This window comes from Malus domestica, chromosome 16, assembly GCF_042453785.1.
Source record: "Malus domestica chromosome 16, GDT2T_hap1".
In the NCBI taxonomy this organism is placed as follows: domain Eukaryota; kingdom Viridiplantae; phylum Streptophyta; class Magnoliopsida; order Rosales; family Rosaceae; genus Malus; species Malus domestica.
Genome location: NC_091676.1, coordinates 32,354,347 through 32,369,955, shown reverse-complemented (window position 1 = coordinate 32,369,955; position 15,609 = coordinate 32,354,347). Strand labels below are relative to the sequence as shown.

General features: G+C 36.1%; 1 protein-coding gene across 1 annotated transcript; it reads left to right on the top strand.

Annotated features, from left to right (window-relative positions):
- Positions 1 to 10,003: 10,003 nt before the first annotated feature.
- Positions 10,004 to 15,202, top strand: LOC114822052 (ADP-ribosylation factor 1-like). The gene is made up of 9 exons (XM_029096000.2): positions 10,004 to 10,162; positions 10,260 to 10,475; positions 10,583 to 10,621; positions 10,860 to 10,922; positions 11,917 to 11,935; positions 12,939 to 13,050; positions 13,447 to 13,494; positions 13,752 to 13,882; positions 14,915 to 15,202. The coding sequence occupies exons 2-9, from the start codon at positions 10,373 to 10,375 to the stop codon at positions 14,946 to 14,948; spliced, it is 549 nt and encodes a 182-aa protein (XP_028951833.1). The 5' UTR covers positions 10,004 to 10,162; positions 10,260 to 10,372; the 3' UTR covers positions 14,949 to 15,202.
- Positions 15,203 to 15,609: the final 407 nt, after the last annotated feature.

Sequence of the window (15,609 nt, the reverse complement as noted above, 5' to 3'; positions counted from 1 at the left end):
AAACAGGTATTCACTTTTCTTTATTATGGAAAAGAAAGGCTTACATTATGGGTAGACTGTGAGAGGAATCGGCTAAGGGTTGCCGCTCTTCCTGTCGTGCTTTGTATCTCTTTAATAGTTTTAGGCTACTTTATTGCCCTGATCTTATCTAGGTTGGCTTCGATTCCGTGTTTAGTACCAGATACCCCAAGAACTTGCCCGATGCTACTCTGAATATGCATTTATTCGGATTCAACTTCATGTTGTACTTCTAGAGTAGGTCAAACAAGTCTTGGAGGCTGGTCAAGTAGTCTTTTTCTCTTTGCTCTTGACAACCATGTCACCTATGTAAACTTCCATCGTCTCTCTGAAGATTCGATTGACAAGCCTTTAATAGGTTACTTGTGCATTTTTAAGAACAAAGGGCATGACTTTGTAACAATACATACCTCAATCAATAACAAAGGAAATTATTCTCATGTCCGGCTCGTGCATCTTTATCTAATTGTATCCAGAGTGAGTTTCCATGAAGCTCAGCAGCTCATGGCTGCAATTGAATCTCCTAGAAAGTCAATATGTAGGAAAGGATACGAATCTTTAGGACACGCCTTACTTAACTCTGTGAAGTCCACACACACCCTTTATTTTCCGTTCTTCTTATGTACCAGAACAACATTGGCTAGCCAGTCCGAATGGTGCACTTCGTCGATGAAGTGGCTACTATGATCTTGCTTTGTTCGGTTTTGTGGTTTCGCTTACGCTGGATAACTAGTTTGGCAGTTGGGTCTAGGTGGAGGCAATGACATATCATGGAAGGGTCCATTCCGGGCATAGCTTCTGTGAACCAGGCGAACACATTTTTATTGGCCCATAAGAAGTTAGTGAACAATTCATTCTCTCAATCAGTCAGCTTAGATCATGTCTTGGCTTTCCGCTCCGACTTTTCAAGACCAAGGCTAATGTACACAGCGTCTTCATTGGTCTTTGTCTCTTGTCTTTTTGAGGGGTCAAGATGTACGTTAAACTCCTTGTAACTTGTCTGTTAACCCCCGGGCTATGATTGGTATGTTGACTCATTCATAGGAGCGATGGAGCTCCATTCTTCCTTTCAAATCATGTTCATGCTTTCGACAATGCAATAGCGTGTCGTTGCTTGGTCTTCTTTTACTTCTTTTACTTTATTTAGAGCGGGGTAATAGAGCAATAGATGGTAGGTTGATGGCACAACTCTCATCTTTTATAGCCAGTTTTAACCAAGAATGGTGTTAAAGGGAGCTTGGCAATCCATAATGTGGAATGTCACCAGATGGGTGAAAAATTCTGCCTGAATTGCCAACTTCACTATTCCCAGAGACTAGACGAAGGCCACATTGAAGGTATGGAAGGTGGTATTTCCCTTGTTGATGTTATCATGAAAGCCCATCTTTTCGACAACATCATTGAAGAGGACGTTTACTCCTGATCCATTGTTTACCAAGATATAGCTGACTAGGGCGTTAAAAATTTGTATTTTGATAACAAGGGTGCTGTCATGGGGAGAATGAACATCTTCTAAGTCTCGATCAGAGAACATCAATATGTTAGAGCCGAAAGTTAGTGGTTCATTGATTGAAGCCATCATTCGAGGCTTCTTGCATACCGTTTTCCTTTCTTTTTAAGGCCGTATATGCAGTTGACTCTAGGGAATGTCCCTTCTTCGAAATGTTGGGCAGGGTAAGACCTTGAAGCCTTCTAGATTTTCTGCGTTGTGTTTCGAGAGAAGATCGTTAGGGCGATGCATCATGACTCAAATCAACAATTTATGTTGAGATCTGAGCGGGCATTGCCCAGACTGATGCCTCTTTAAAATGGGAGATGGCATGTTCAAGTAGTGGGAAAAACTCTCTAACAATCAAGTTAGTAAGCAAATATAAAACTTAAGTAGTGGATATGATAATTAGAGTGCGATGAATCCTATACCAAAGACGAATCCTATAAGGGTGTCCATATACCACCAAAGACGAATCCTATAAGGGTGTCCATATACCAGTTGGGAAAGAAACCTTTTTAGGATAAATTCTTGTTCTAAGTCGGGAGAATCCTAAATGAAGGAAGTTTTGTGAAAAACATGTTCATTTAAGCAACATCTATAAGCATGCAATTAACAATTAAAGGCGGAATCATGCTTACATGCACTTAAAAACAAAACATTAACCATGAAATTCAAAGCCTAGTAGATTGATGAACCAAGACTCAACTCAAATCAAAGTGAGTTGAGAAATTATACCTTTGTAGATTCCTCTTTGCATAAGCAAAGGCTAATCACCTAAAGAGAGGGCCTTCATTCCTTGCATCTTAGATCTATGGATTTGGATGGATGAAATGGTTCTCCAAGTTCCCAAAATTGAGAACCTCTAAGTCTCCACACCAAGGTAAGATTGATGAAGAAATGAGTGACCTTGGAGGAGAAAGATTACTAGCTAATCCCTCCAAGGGGGCCGGCCTCTTTAGAGAGAAAGGGAGAGACATGTTCTCTCCAATTTTCTCCAAAAGAAACCCTTAATGAATTTTGGCTATAAAGTTCTTTATATAGTCACTTATTTAAGTGACCTAAAGAACCAAAAACCCTAATTCATATCAAATGGCCGGCCACAAAAGGGATTTGGGCTTTTGGGCCCTTGTGAATCTTTATTCATTAAATTGTCATACAACTTAAGTCAATGGGCTTGACGTTCGAAGCTCATTGGGCCTTGAGGCCCATAACTAAACCCGTGGTCTTTAACGAACTTATTCGTTTGATTAATTAACATATTAATTAATCCTTGCCATAAATAATTAAACCATTTAATTATCCTTACTCATCTCCAATTTTCTTCAATCTCCACCTTACACAGTGTACGATCCATTAGGTTCCTTTTAGCGAGGCAGTGGGCGATTAAAACCATTTCAAATCGATTGTGAATTGAAACTTACTTTCAATTCTCCCTTTAGTGATTATACACGTTTAGGGCTTCCACAAACCATGAGTGACACCTAGCAGCGTATCATGGTTACCCAAGCTAATCAGAAGAGGTGGAGAACCTATTCAGTTTAGGATTACAAATGCAATACGGTCTTTCTCTAATACAATACTCTTGCCACATTGTTTGGTTTGATAGTTTATTCATGTCTACTATCCAATGTGATTCGTGTGCTTATATGATTACCTTGAATGTGATTTGGAACGACTTCCTAAATCTCATTCATACTCTGGCCAGAGATTCTTAATCATATCATAGAGTATTCTCCCTCAAACAGTTTGAAGGTTAGAGATCCCTTGTTGCGCATTCACTTGCCTCCATGGCTAAGTGGCTTAACCCCAACTATGTCGTGGACACCCTCCTTTTGGAGTGACTTTTGACATAATCAAAGATCAAGGACTTAACCACAAGACAACTATAATGCCTCATGTCAAATGACTACTTTGCATTATCCCAACCATGAGTTCTCATGTGACATGAATATGAGAACTCTTCGTTGATCGTGTTCAGTGAACTCATTCTCTATTGAGCACCTACGTACTTGTCTTGATGTCACACACACCAATGACTCGAGACTAGTCACTCTCCCTGAGAGAAGACACATCACGTACTGATCTTAACGGACTGTCAATGCCCAATTGGCAATCATATGATCAGGAACGTTTAGGATATGTATACGAAAGAATGGTCTCATGAATCTAACTTCTTTAGATTGCATTCTCCCAATCACATATTCCTTGGACTTATCGTTTAAGCATATAACATTTATATGAGACGGCTTAAAACAATAATCTTTGCCCTTTATATTTAAGCTACATTAGTTTAACTTGTGAAATGTCCATAAAGTATCATTATATGATTGGTTTTAGGGCACATTTCCAACACTAAAAGATATCTAAAATTTGATATTTCATCATCTTCAGGAGTGTGATTACATGCGGCGCACTCCAATATCTAGATTATAGGAAATCCAAGAAATATAGAGATCTAACTGATTTCATACGAGATCAGGTCCCGTGTCTTGCAGAACAAGCATGGTCATTCTCAACGAAGTTGCTTTGGCTTCGCCCACTGCTTCGGAACAGGATGATGGTGGCATCATTGTTTCATTAATCCAGCTTCGCTCAGAGTTGTTGAGTCCATAAGTGGATTTCTGAGATAACATTATTCTGATCAACCTTACTCTGACCCCTAAAAAATCATGGTACCACATCACTCTCATACAAGTCTTTATACATTAGAAGAGAGTCTTAGACATTACCTTTATCATTGGCCCAAAACGGAACCGGATCCCCTCCTGAGCAAAGGATCTGGAATGTTGAAATTTGATCCAACAACTACAAACAGGGGGCCCCTCTAAAAGTTATAATAATGGTAGCCGTTGGATCAAATTTCAACGCCCCAAATCCTTTGCTCAAGAGGCTCTGCCTCCTAAGTTCATGAAGGGATCCGATTCCACCCGAAATGCCTTAGTGGCGGAGAATTTTGCCACCTAAAGTCATTTTTCAGGCAAATTGGTAGTTAATAATAAGAATACACATGTCAGCATCATGTGGTGTATCCAGTACACATAATTTTGTGTTCCATGGTAATCAAGGGAACCGGATCCCCTCCTAAGCATAGGGTGGGGATCCTCTTGACCAAGCCATCTGGGCCATTAAAATTTGATACAATGGCTTCAAATAGGGGGCCCTCTAAAAGTTTTAATTATTGTAGCCTTTGGATCAAATTTCAATGGCCTAGATGATCCAGTCAGGAGGAGGAGGATCCCCACCCTCTCCTGAAAAGTCTCAATCTTGCACATAGAGGGATTCGAATCCCTCCCTTTGTCAACCACGCACATGGGCCTTATCCAACTCGCTACATATGTGTTTGTGATTACATATTCAGCCTGTAATATTTATATGGTCGTTAAGATGTCTGCAAGGCTTGCAAGCTAATATTTATTATTTAGGATAAATTTCTATATTTAAAAAGACACCAAGGGGATTCGAACCCCTCCCATTTTATTCCTTCAACACCTTGATCACCATATCACTTATGTTTTTGTGAAAATATGCTAAAATATTTATATATATGGTTTTGTTTTGAATTCGTTTTGCAAGAAACAAATTTGCACATGATAATGAATCTTTGACAATTTCTTTTCAAGTATCTACTTTTGAACTACTCACCACGTTCACTCACCTAACTAATTAGTTGTAGTCATATTTCTATATATCAGGCCCTTTATGCAAAGGGATCCCCATTTTTTGAAAAAAAATGGGGATTAGGTGTGGGGCTCACTCCACATTGAACTTCAACGATCCGAGCCGTCTATTTTGTAAGTCTCGATTCATAGATCATTCTTGCAAAAATTCAATTTAATCCGAAACCATTTGCCTATTTAATTATCAAGATAAAATTTCATTGTTTCTTATATAACAAAGTATTCGTTCATTTCTTTGAACCCAATTAGATGTCTTAAACATTTCCGATTTGGCTAATATTTTGTAAGAATAATCTATGAGGTGCAACTTGAAAAATAGACGGTTCGGATCGTTAAAGTTCGATGTAATGTGGACCTCGCAACTAATCCCCATTTTTATAAAAAAAATGAGGATCCCTTTCCTTAAAGATTTCCTTCTATATATATGGTTAGATAGTTCTATTTCTATATATACAAATAAAATTAAATGGTCCCATGCCGTCCTTTATTCTCAACATCTCTCCAAAACAAAACATAATGCTCATGTTATTCTCAACATCTATCAACCTCAATTTCCCCCCAAGCTAAAAAAAAACTAAACTATAGTAAGTTATTCTCATTCATTATTGTTATTTAATTTGCATGTTTGTTATTATCTATTCCAAATTTTTGGTGGTATTATATTTTAAATTGTGTCAATTAATTACTTAGTCAATGGCATGTGGTTTTTAATTTTTCTATTTTTTATTTGGTCACTTACATGTGTGTTTATTGTCTCTTAATTCATTATTAAAGACTTTATATGTTTTCATCACATTTTGTTACATTTGTGTAATTATTATTTTATTGTTGGTCCACGCAGATTCTATTTGGCCTTTACACAAAGGGTTTCATATTTAAGGTAAGTTTACAAACTTATATTTATATTATTGTAATTTATACAACAACAACAAAATTTGTGTGGACCCGTGCATGTGATCTAAGAACCAAATAATACTTGCATATTAATTTTTTGAAGTAATTAAGTAATGTTGTATAATTATTCCCTAGGATAATTTTAATATGTTTAGTGTCATTTATTATTTTATTATCAAATTGGATTATTATTCATTAATATTAGGTTTTATTATTCCATATTATTTTTATAATTACTTAAATTCTTACAATCATTTTCTTTACTTCCTATTTAATTCTTTTGTAGAATAACTTTATTATTTAGGTTCTCTTATATATTCGTCACTACTATATTTTTTGGCCAAAAAATAATTGCCTAATTTCCATGAAAAATAAATATAGGTACGTTTAAGATGTCTAGTGGAGTTACTAAACGTGATCCAGCTTGGGAACATGGAGATCCAATAGACGGAAACAAACATGGCACAATTTGCAAATATTGTGGTCTGGTAATGAAGAGTGGCGGAGTGACACGACTTAAGTACCATCTTAGTGGATTAGATCTAGGAAATAATGTCCAATGATGCGATAATGTCTCCCCAAAAGTGAAGGCATTCATCACCACATTATTAAAAAAATAAAAAACACCAAAAGGAAAAGAAAACACATGAAATGGAAAATATTCAAGCTGGGCTACAAGGAGAAGTCATTGGCCAAGCGGTTGACAGTGATTATGATGACGATGAGGACAAATGTGATGATGACATGGGACCTGAAGAATGACGCAATTTCAAACAAGCATTATGTGCCTCCAAACAGTCAGCATGGGAAAGAGAACACCTTCATAAAATTCCTAATAGAGCATAAGGTTCCGGGACAAGTGGTGGTGCACAAATGAGACGGGGAGCAAGTGTTAGAGAATCACAACCAATACCAACAATAGCCTCAAGTTTATATAAGTCATCCAAAGCACGTCACAAGGGTGTTTAGAGTTATTTCACTAGAGGTAATGTGAAGGAGGGAATGGGGCATCTAATTAGCAAGTTCTTTATCTATGAAAATATCCCTGCTGAGAAGGCATCATCACATCATTTCAAAAATAAGGTATTGAGATGTCAACAGGCCGGTGTTGGAGTACAACCTCCCACTCCCTATGAGGTAAGAAACAAATATTTGGAAATGGAGTATAAAGACATTGGCTAGTATGTTAACAAGTTAAGGTTAAAGTGGGAAACTAATGGTTGCACAATCATATGTGATGGATGGACTGGCCCGACCAGATTGTTTATCATAAACTTCATGGTATACTCCAAGGGAAAGACAATTTTTTTGAAGTCCGTTGATGCTTCAGACCATATAAAGAACGACAAGTATATTTACAAATTATTGAGGGATGTAATCATGGAGGTGGGAGAGCATAATGTTGTCCAAGTCGTGACCGTCAACGATTCTGCATTTGTCAAAGCTGGAAAAAAGTTAATGAAGCATCATAATGTGTTTTGGACATCATGTGCAGCACATTGTATTGATCTCATGTTTGAGGCGATGGGGAAGAGAGAGAGTATTGCTAATGTCGTAAAAAGAGCTAGAACGATCACAAATTATATTTACAATCACGTTTGGTTGTTAGCACAGATGCGTGAATTTTGCAAAGGAGAAATTATTCGTCCAGCTACCACTCAATTCGCCACCAACTATATTGCATTAGACAGGCTACTTAAGAAAAAATGAGGGTTGAAGCAACTATTCACTAGTGACGATTTAGCCAACCACAATTTCAGCCACTCAAATGCAGGTCGTATGGTGGAAAGTATAGTGTTTGATCATGCTTTTTGGACTCAATCAGAACATGTGTGCCAAGTGTTTGAACCTCTTTACAGAGTTTTACTGATCGTTGACACAGAAGTGTATCCTACTATGGGGGCAATATATGAGTTGATGCGTGTAGTAAAGGAGGACTTGGAAAGAAAACATGGGGCAAGGTGGGTCATAAAGATAATTAATGACCGATGGTATAAAACATTATACCACAATTTGCATGCAGCAGGTATAAATTGTGTCATAATTTGTAATTCATTTCTTTAGTTGCATAAGTATTATTTCTCTTATTAGAGTATGTGTTTTTTTGAATAGCATATTATTTGAATCCTCGATACCAATACAGACCCGGTGTTGGAGATGATGGTACCCTTATACGTATTGTACATAATGTATACTCTAAATTAGACCCTGCATCACCAGCAGTTAGCCAATTTGGAAATGAGGTACACAATTACTTAAATTATAATAATTACATTGTTGGATTAAACTAACACGATTTATTGGATTCAGCTAACATGGTTTAAAGATGCAAGAAGAACTTTTGGAGAACCAACATCAGTTGCTGCTCGAACAAAAATGTCTCCTAGTGAGTGTAAACATATTTCACTATCAGTTTATAATAGAATTTGTTGGAGTTATTAGGCTTATCAACATTGTTTTTCATTATAGCTGAATGGTGGATCATGTATGGGACTGATGCACCAACTGTGAGAAAGTTAGCAATCAAAGTATTATCACAAACAGCTTCCTCATTTTATTGTGAAAGAAATTGGAGTACATTTGCACTTATACACACAAAGCAAAGAAATAGGTTGGCTCATAGTAGGTTGGAAAAATTAGTTTATTGCTACTACAACATGAAGCTTTAAATTCGAGATAAGGAAGCAAAAATAGATCATGTCGACCGTGGTGACCCACTAGATGTGTTTGATATTGTTTCTGAAGATGATGATACAGAGATTAACCAACTTTATCAATGGATTAAACCTCTTCATTTAGATAATGATGAAGGCAACCCAGCTCTAAGAATTGCTGAAGAAGCATGTAATGAAGGGATAAATGTAGAAAGAGTATTAGAGGAGGAGGTGGGATCCAGCAACACTGACTCTTTGGAAGAACTTTTGCGCCCAAGACCAAGAAACACTGGAATTCCACCTTCTTCCAATCCTACATAACCACAAGATCCTGCTGATACTAATAATAACTCTAGTACAAGATCAGGAGACTCACCTACCACCGAAGGTGGGAATGATGAAGGATATAGTGGAGCTGGAGGTAATGGTGGATATGGAAACTATGTTGGACCACCTCCCGGATTTATGAGTCCTTTCACTGGTGAGGCAAACTTCACGCATGCAACGCAGGATAAGGACCATGGCAGTAGGCAGGTAGGACCAGAAATTGGTGCCATAGGGAAGGACTATACTCGTAGAGAAAGAGGCAAGGGGACTTTGTCAAGTCAAGAAGATGACTTGTTATCTATAACTTCGGACTCTGTTGGAGTGGGAAGTAGTAACTATGGTTATACTCATAACCAACCATTTCCCTACCCTTCATATCCCATTCCTGTTGGGATGGAATCGAGCGACTCATGGAAAGAATCTGAGACTCAATCTTCAAATGATTTTGCTTATGGACAACGTCAACCAATCTCAGATCCATACGGGTGGCAATGTTAACAATTACATGCAAAACTATTTTGGGGATTTATTATTTGATAACTACTCTTCACAATACGCTTACTCTACACATAGAGATGATGAAGATAGTGAAAATTTTGAACCTCATAGGAACTCTATGTGGTACTAAGTCACTCATATATCTTACCATGCAATGTATAAAGTGTAAAATATTATACTAATTCATTATATATAAATGATTATGGTGTATTTAAACTTCTTTCATTAATTATTACATATTTTCTACACTCACAATATTTGCCGCTATATAATCAACTTAAATCAATTAAATCCATCATGCAATGCATTTCCTTCTAATTTTTGGTGATAAACTAATAGATAAATGACTAAATAAATATCGTGTAAAATTTCAATAAAAATTTCCAAATTTTTCTTACGATTTCCATGATTTTTATTCAATTTTTATCTATATTAATAATACTCTGATATTCCTATCAAAATTTTCATAATTTTGATATTTTCGATATAGTGGATATTTTAGACTTTGGCCTAGATTGCGTTACTTCCAATTCTCCATGTTCCCCAATTTCGATTCCTTCCTCGCACAATCCTCACAAGCAAGCAGGCTTCTCATTCCCCAGGCAAGCTAACGGCTAATCTCTCTCTCTCTCTCTCTCTCTCTCTCTCTCTCTCTCTCTTCGCGATCATACTTTTCTCACTCTGTGGTGGTATTTGCAGGGAGGTTCAGGGTTCTGCGTTCAAGATCCGATCTCAGACCCCTAAAAGCACTCAAATCTGTTTGATCTCTGGGTCCATTCATGCGCTGAGGTGAAATTAAATCTCGCACAAATATGGGCATTTTGTTCACTAAAATGTTCTCTTCCCTATTTGGGAACAAGGAAGCTCGGATCCTCGTCCTCGGATTGGACAATGCTGGCAAAACCACCATTCTCTGTGCGATTTCAATCATTCTACTCTTACCCTTTTGCGTTTTTTCGATTTTGTCAAGTGGGTTTATGTTAATTTTGGCTGATTTCTGACTTGTTTTGGGGTTTTCGCAGATCGTCTCCAGATGGGGGAAGTTGTCTCCACGATTCCAAGTTGGTATTTCTTTTCGTTTCTTCGGGTTCGGTAGTTTATGGGTTGTATTTGATTTTCTTTTTCGGTTGCTCCCAAATTATGAGGAGAAGATGAAAATTTGAAGGTTTGATAGTTCATGTTGATGTAACAAGTCAATGTACTGTATAAATGGTAGCCTAGCGAGTTGTGCAGCTTATCGTGTTCTTCGAATTGGAAATCAGATTATTTTGCTGAATCAGCTCTTTTACTTGGATGCAGCCATTGGATTTAATGTTGAGACAGTGCAGTATAACAACATCAAGTTCCAAGTTTGGGATCTCGGTATGCCCATATATACCTTATTTGTATCTTCAGTTGGCACGATATGAGATATGGTACTTTGATACCATATTGTACGAGAGCAATGCCTTATTTAAGAGTTTACCTTAAGTCAGAAATTAGATGTGCTTTAATTTGATTAATTTTATATAGTCAGCATGAATTTTAGGGGGGAAACTCCTAAGGCGAAAAAGTTGGATACTTATCTTAACAACCTTATTAGGTCTTGTCATCATAACGGTTGTAATTTGAATACCTTGTGGATCAGAGAACCAGATTCATATCCAAATCAGTAGGGTTTAAACGTTTAGTCATGTTTGATTTAGATTGAACTTGTTGAGCTATTTCAAATGACTTATGAGAAGCTGATTTCAGTTTGTTGGAATCAACACACTAGTATGTAGACTGTTAAGGAGATGGTTTTGATGTGGTGCACAACTTTATATTCTGCCTTGGTGATTGATACAAGCTTGAGGTTGGTTTGTTCCTTGAATTAACCAACCAGATTGAAAGTCAGCATTGCTTGAACTCAAGTTATTCAATACTGGATTGGATCCTTTGTAACTATATTAAATGGATGCTTTTATTGTGCATGGTTTGAATGTGTTTAACTTTGCTTGTTGATTTTTGTGGCTCAAGTGGAGTTTGTGTTCAAGTACAGAATTATTTTTAATTTATTGTATGTTATTGAATTTTCTTTTAAGGAGGCAGTATACTATGATCATGATCTTTTGGCTTTAAACCTTTGCCTTTCATGACTACTGGTGCATTGTTGTAATTTTTGGGAGCAATGTTGGCGTGTATTTCCTTTTGGATAATGGAAAATAGATCTTAAAGCTCTTACATCATTTTCCACTACTTATATGAGGTTTTAATTTTTCGTATGATGGATAATAACTTTTAAAGCTCAAGTTATGGACTCATGTTAGTTTCTTGATAAAATAAGAGAAGTCACATTTTTGCGTTCTGATAAATTTGTTATTGTTTGCTTATATAGGTGGACAGACAAGTATCAGGTATTGTTTCTTTGACTAAATGGCCTTTTAATATGTTTTGATATTTAGTAAACTTTTCTGTATTTATTCCAATAGAAGTATAAGTTTTAATACTTTGCAATCTGATGTGCCGAATAAATCTTGATTAGTGCGTCTGTTTTAATATTGTTATAGTGAATCTTCATTGAGGATTAGAAGAAAAATATCATAAATGGAATATGTACTTGTGATACAAAAATTTTACATGAGTAGGATTTATTGTCAGAACCCTATATAAGCTTTGATTGATTGATGTTTCACTATAAATGTAGTTCTGTGTTTCATGACTATCAATTGGTATCCATTTACTGGGTGTTTCAATATCTCTTTGATTGTTCTGTATGCCTGAATTCATTTTGTAAATATATTTGTTTATTTTTCTTGGATTTTTTTAATGGATGCCATTTGTTTCCAAGTAAATTCATGTTGAGATATAATTTCTCAAGCCAATTTAATCTAATATAATCTAAGAGTGCTTTAGTCTCAACCACACACTGTTAGAAACTTTATGCAAAATTCGTAATTATTCTTAAACAATAGGGCTTTGGCACTGAATACGAGGGATACATGATGATAGTAGCCTTTTCTTTTTTAGCTTGAAACCAGACTAAGTTTTACGATAAAAAAGAGATGCGTATTTATTAGCATGGCAGCTTTATATAAAAATAACTTGGCTGGGTCTCCTGGATTAGCAGTATGGATAATAGTTGTAAGAGTTAGGTCAAGGTTTGGTTTTCATTTTTTCCTTTTGAACTGCTTACCCATAAAGAAAGTATCCATAGGATGTGACACTTTATGATTAGAAATTTTAATGAAATTCTTCATATGGTGCCCATCTATACAAATATGTGGTACTGAAACTCTGTTTGTTGACTTTTGACGTATGCATACTGTTGGGTCATTTGAGTATCTTTTGGTTTGTCACTCCTAGTGATTTCTAAGTTAACAATAAGCTCATTGGACTCTATGTTGTTTCATGCCACAGACCGTATTGGAGATGCTATTTTCCAAATACTCAGGCCATAATCTATGTTGTTGATTCTAGTGACACCGATAGGCTGGTAATTGCTAAGGATGAGTTTCATGCAATACTTGAGGTAACTTCTTGTTGGCATGCATTTGAATATTCAAAGTAAATTTTTGGAATATATAGTATTGGCCTTTTTGGTCATAAATTTTTGAATATTCTACCTTCCATATTGTTGTCAGTGCTTTGTTGCTGTAAATGTAAATATAAGGAAAGAGAAATTGATATAAGAATTTTTGTTACGAGGGGATATAAATAGATCTATTTGTATTTTCTGGGAATCTTAATAATAAAGTGGAAATTCTTTTTAGTACGAGAAACTTCTGTTAATGTCGAACTCTTGGCCTTGGATGTTTGTGATTCCATAATTCTACTCTCTTTTTCTGACTCCCTGGAGTTTGGCTTTTACTCATTGGTTGTGTAGGTTATTTGATAGTGATTTTATTGCTTTTGAGCCCTTTGGCAGGAGGAAGAGTTGAAAGGTGCAGTTGTTCTCATTTTTGCCAATAAGCAGGTTAGTGGAATTTCCTGTTAAATTTGCATGGTTCGGTGAAAAACTGCTGTTTAATCATTTAAATAATATGCATGTGTATGCACAATATAAAGAGACAATGTTAAAACAATAAGAAAAAGAAAAATGTCATTTGTTAGAAAACTTTGAAAGGGAAGCAGTTCTTACATTCCAAGTTCAGTTTCATATCTTTATATTGACCTTCAAATATAATTTTTCAATCTTTGTGATTCTTTTTATATTTTCATTTGTGTTATTAGGATCTTCCTGGTGCTCTTGATGATGCTGCAATAACTGAGGCTTTGGAGTTTCACAAGATAAAAAATCGCCAGTGGGCTATTTTTAAAACTTCTGCCATAAAAGGGGAAGGTCTATTTGAGGGCTTAGACTGGTATGCGTTACTAATCATCAAATTTTCTGTAGTTCCAGTTAGTAAAAGAACATTCCGTTTCAATTGTGTAATTTCTAATATAGCTAAAAATGGTGGATATGTTTTCTCTGTAGTTACATCTGTTTTACACATTTATGTATCCTAGGAATTTCCAACGGTTTTAAAACTGGATGAGATTGAGCTAACAATTTAACTGGATAAGATTGAGCTAACAATTTATCTGGGTAAGATTGAGCAAATATTTATTGCCTGTTGCCTTGACTTCCCTTGTGAAGAGCAAAGGGCGAAAGGTCAGGGAAAACTGTTGAGTTATCTGCTCAACTCACCTCAGTCCATTATTAGAAGCCACGTCCCAAAAAGCATTTGTTGGTACTTTAGTAGTCAACATGGTAGTTATAATGATAATAACCATGAGTATCATGCAGAAATCAAGCTCGTAGAACGAATTCATAATTTCAGAGTTGAATCTTCAACGATGCTAGAGTAAAATTGGCCCTACAACTGCTCAGCTGCTAGAAACAAAAACTGAGTACTAGTAGTTTTCACAATTGTAGTATACATGCATAATGTACACTAAGTACCATTGTCCCCATTAACGTCGTAGAAATTTCAAGAGTCCAGCAGCAGGTCAATAGGATCCTTTATTCATTAATTCCTTTCTGAAACTATGACTCTAAATCTGCTTCCTGCTTAATATTCATTCTGTTGGAGTTTTGCTATTGGGAATTGTTATTAGCGTTAAAGTCATCATGCACTCCTATGTCCTTTATTTTCTTACACTAGGGAGGAGTGCATGACGACTTTTATGATTGCCAATAACAGTTATTTTTCTTTTTGAACAACAAGCAGTGCTGTTGGGGGCATTTATTTCATAATATTTCGTTTTTGAATGTGCATAAATGTACTTTTAAGACTTTGTACAGTTAGAAGTGATGATGAATTTTCAAGTTCTTATAGTTTTCAATTTTTTTTTGTTTTTAACTTCAACCTTAGTTTCTGAAGTAGAGTGGAACAATACACTTGTTAATGTAGGTTGAGTAACACACTCAAGTCTGGAGGTGGCTAATTCTTTGGGTTTGGGAAATCAAAGCTTACTTCTCTGTAGCCAGGTCAGAATTTGGGAGGAACGACGTTCTGATAGAAAATTTCATTTAGGAGTGCAGTTATGTCAATTGTCCCTTGCCCATTTTTTCTGTTCCCATTTTGGAGTAAACGACTGCTATACATGTAAAAAGTTCCCATCATAGATATGATCATTTGGCTCATATTTTTGTAATTTTCATGTTCTCTGCTTTATATCAGTTATGCTAGATTTTGTTTTGCTTGTGTTTTTCTGTGGTTGGGGTAACGTAAATTTTCTAACCTTTTACGTGGAAGTTGACCAATATTGTCTATCGCCTTCGGTTGGTTTATCTGTCACTTGGTGAGCCATAACTTAGAGAAAAAACTTTTTGCGTTCTCACCAACGTATATTTTGGGGCTGTGGTTCAGAAAGTGAATTACAAGTTTCAGCGGTTGATATTTGACGTTGGAGTATTTTCATGTAGATTTTAATCCCTCCTAGTTCATCTGGTTTATCGACAGTCTTCGGTTTTTGCAAACTCATAAGATGATGCTATGCAAATATATGAACAATAAATAACCATCTGCTGCAAACAATCACAGTGATTTTAGTGAGGTTCAACGACCTTTGCTTATTTCTCATGTGATCTCTCTCGAAATGAACC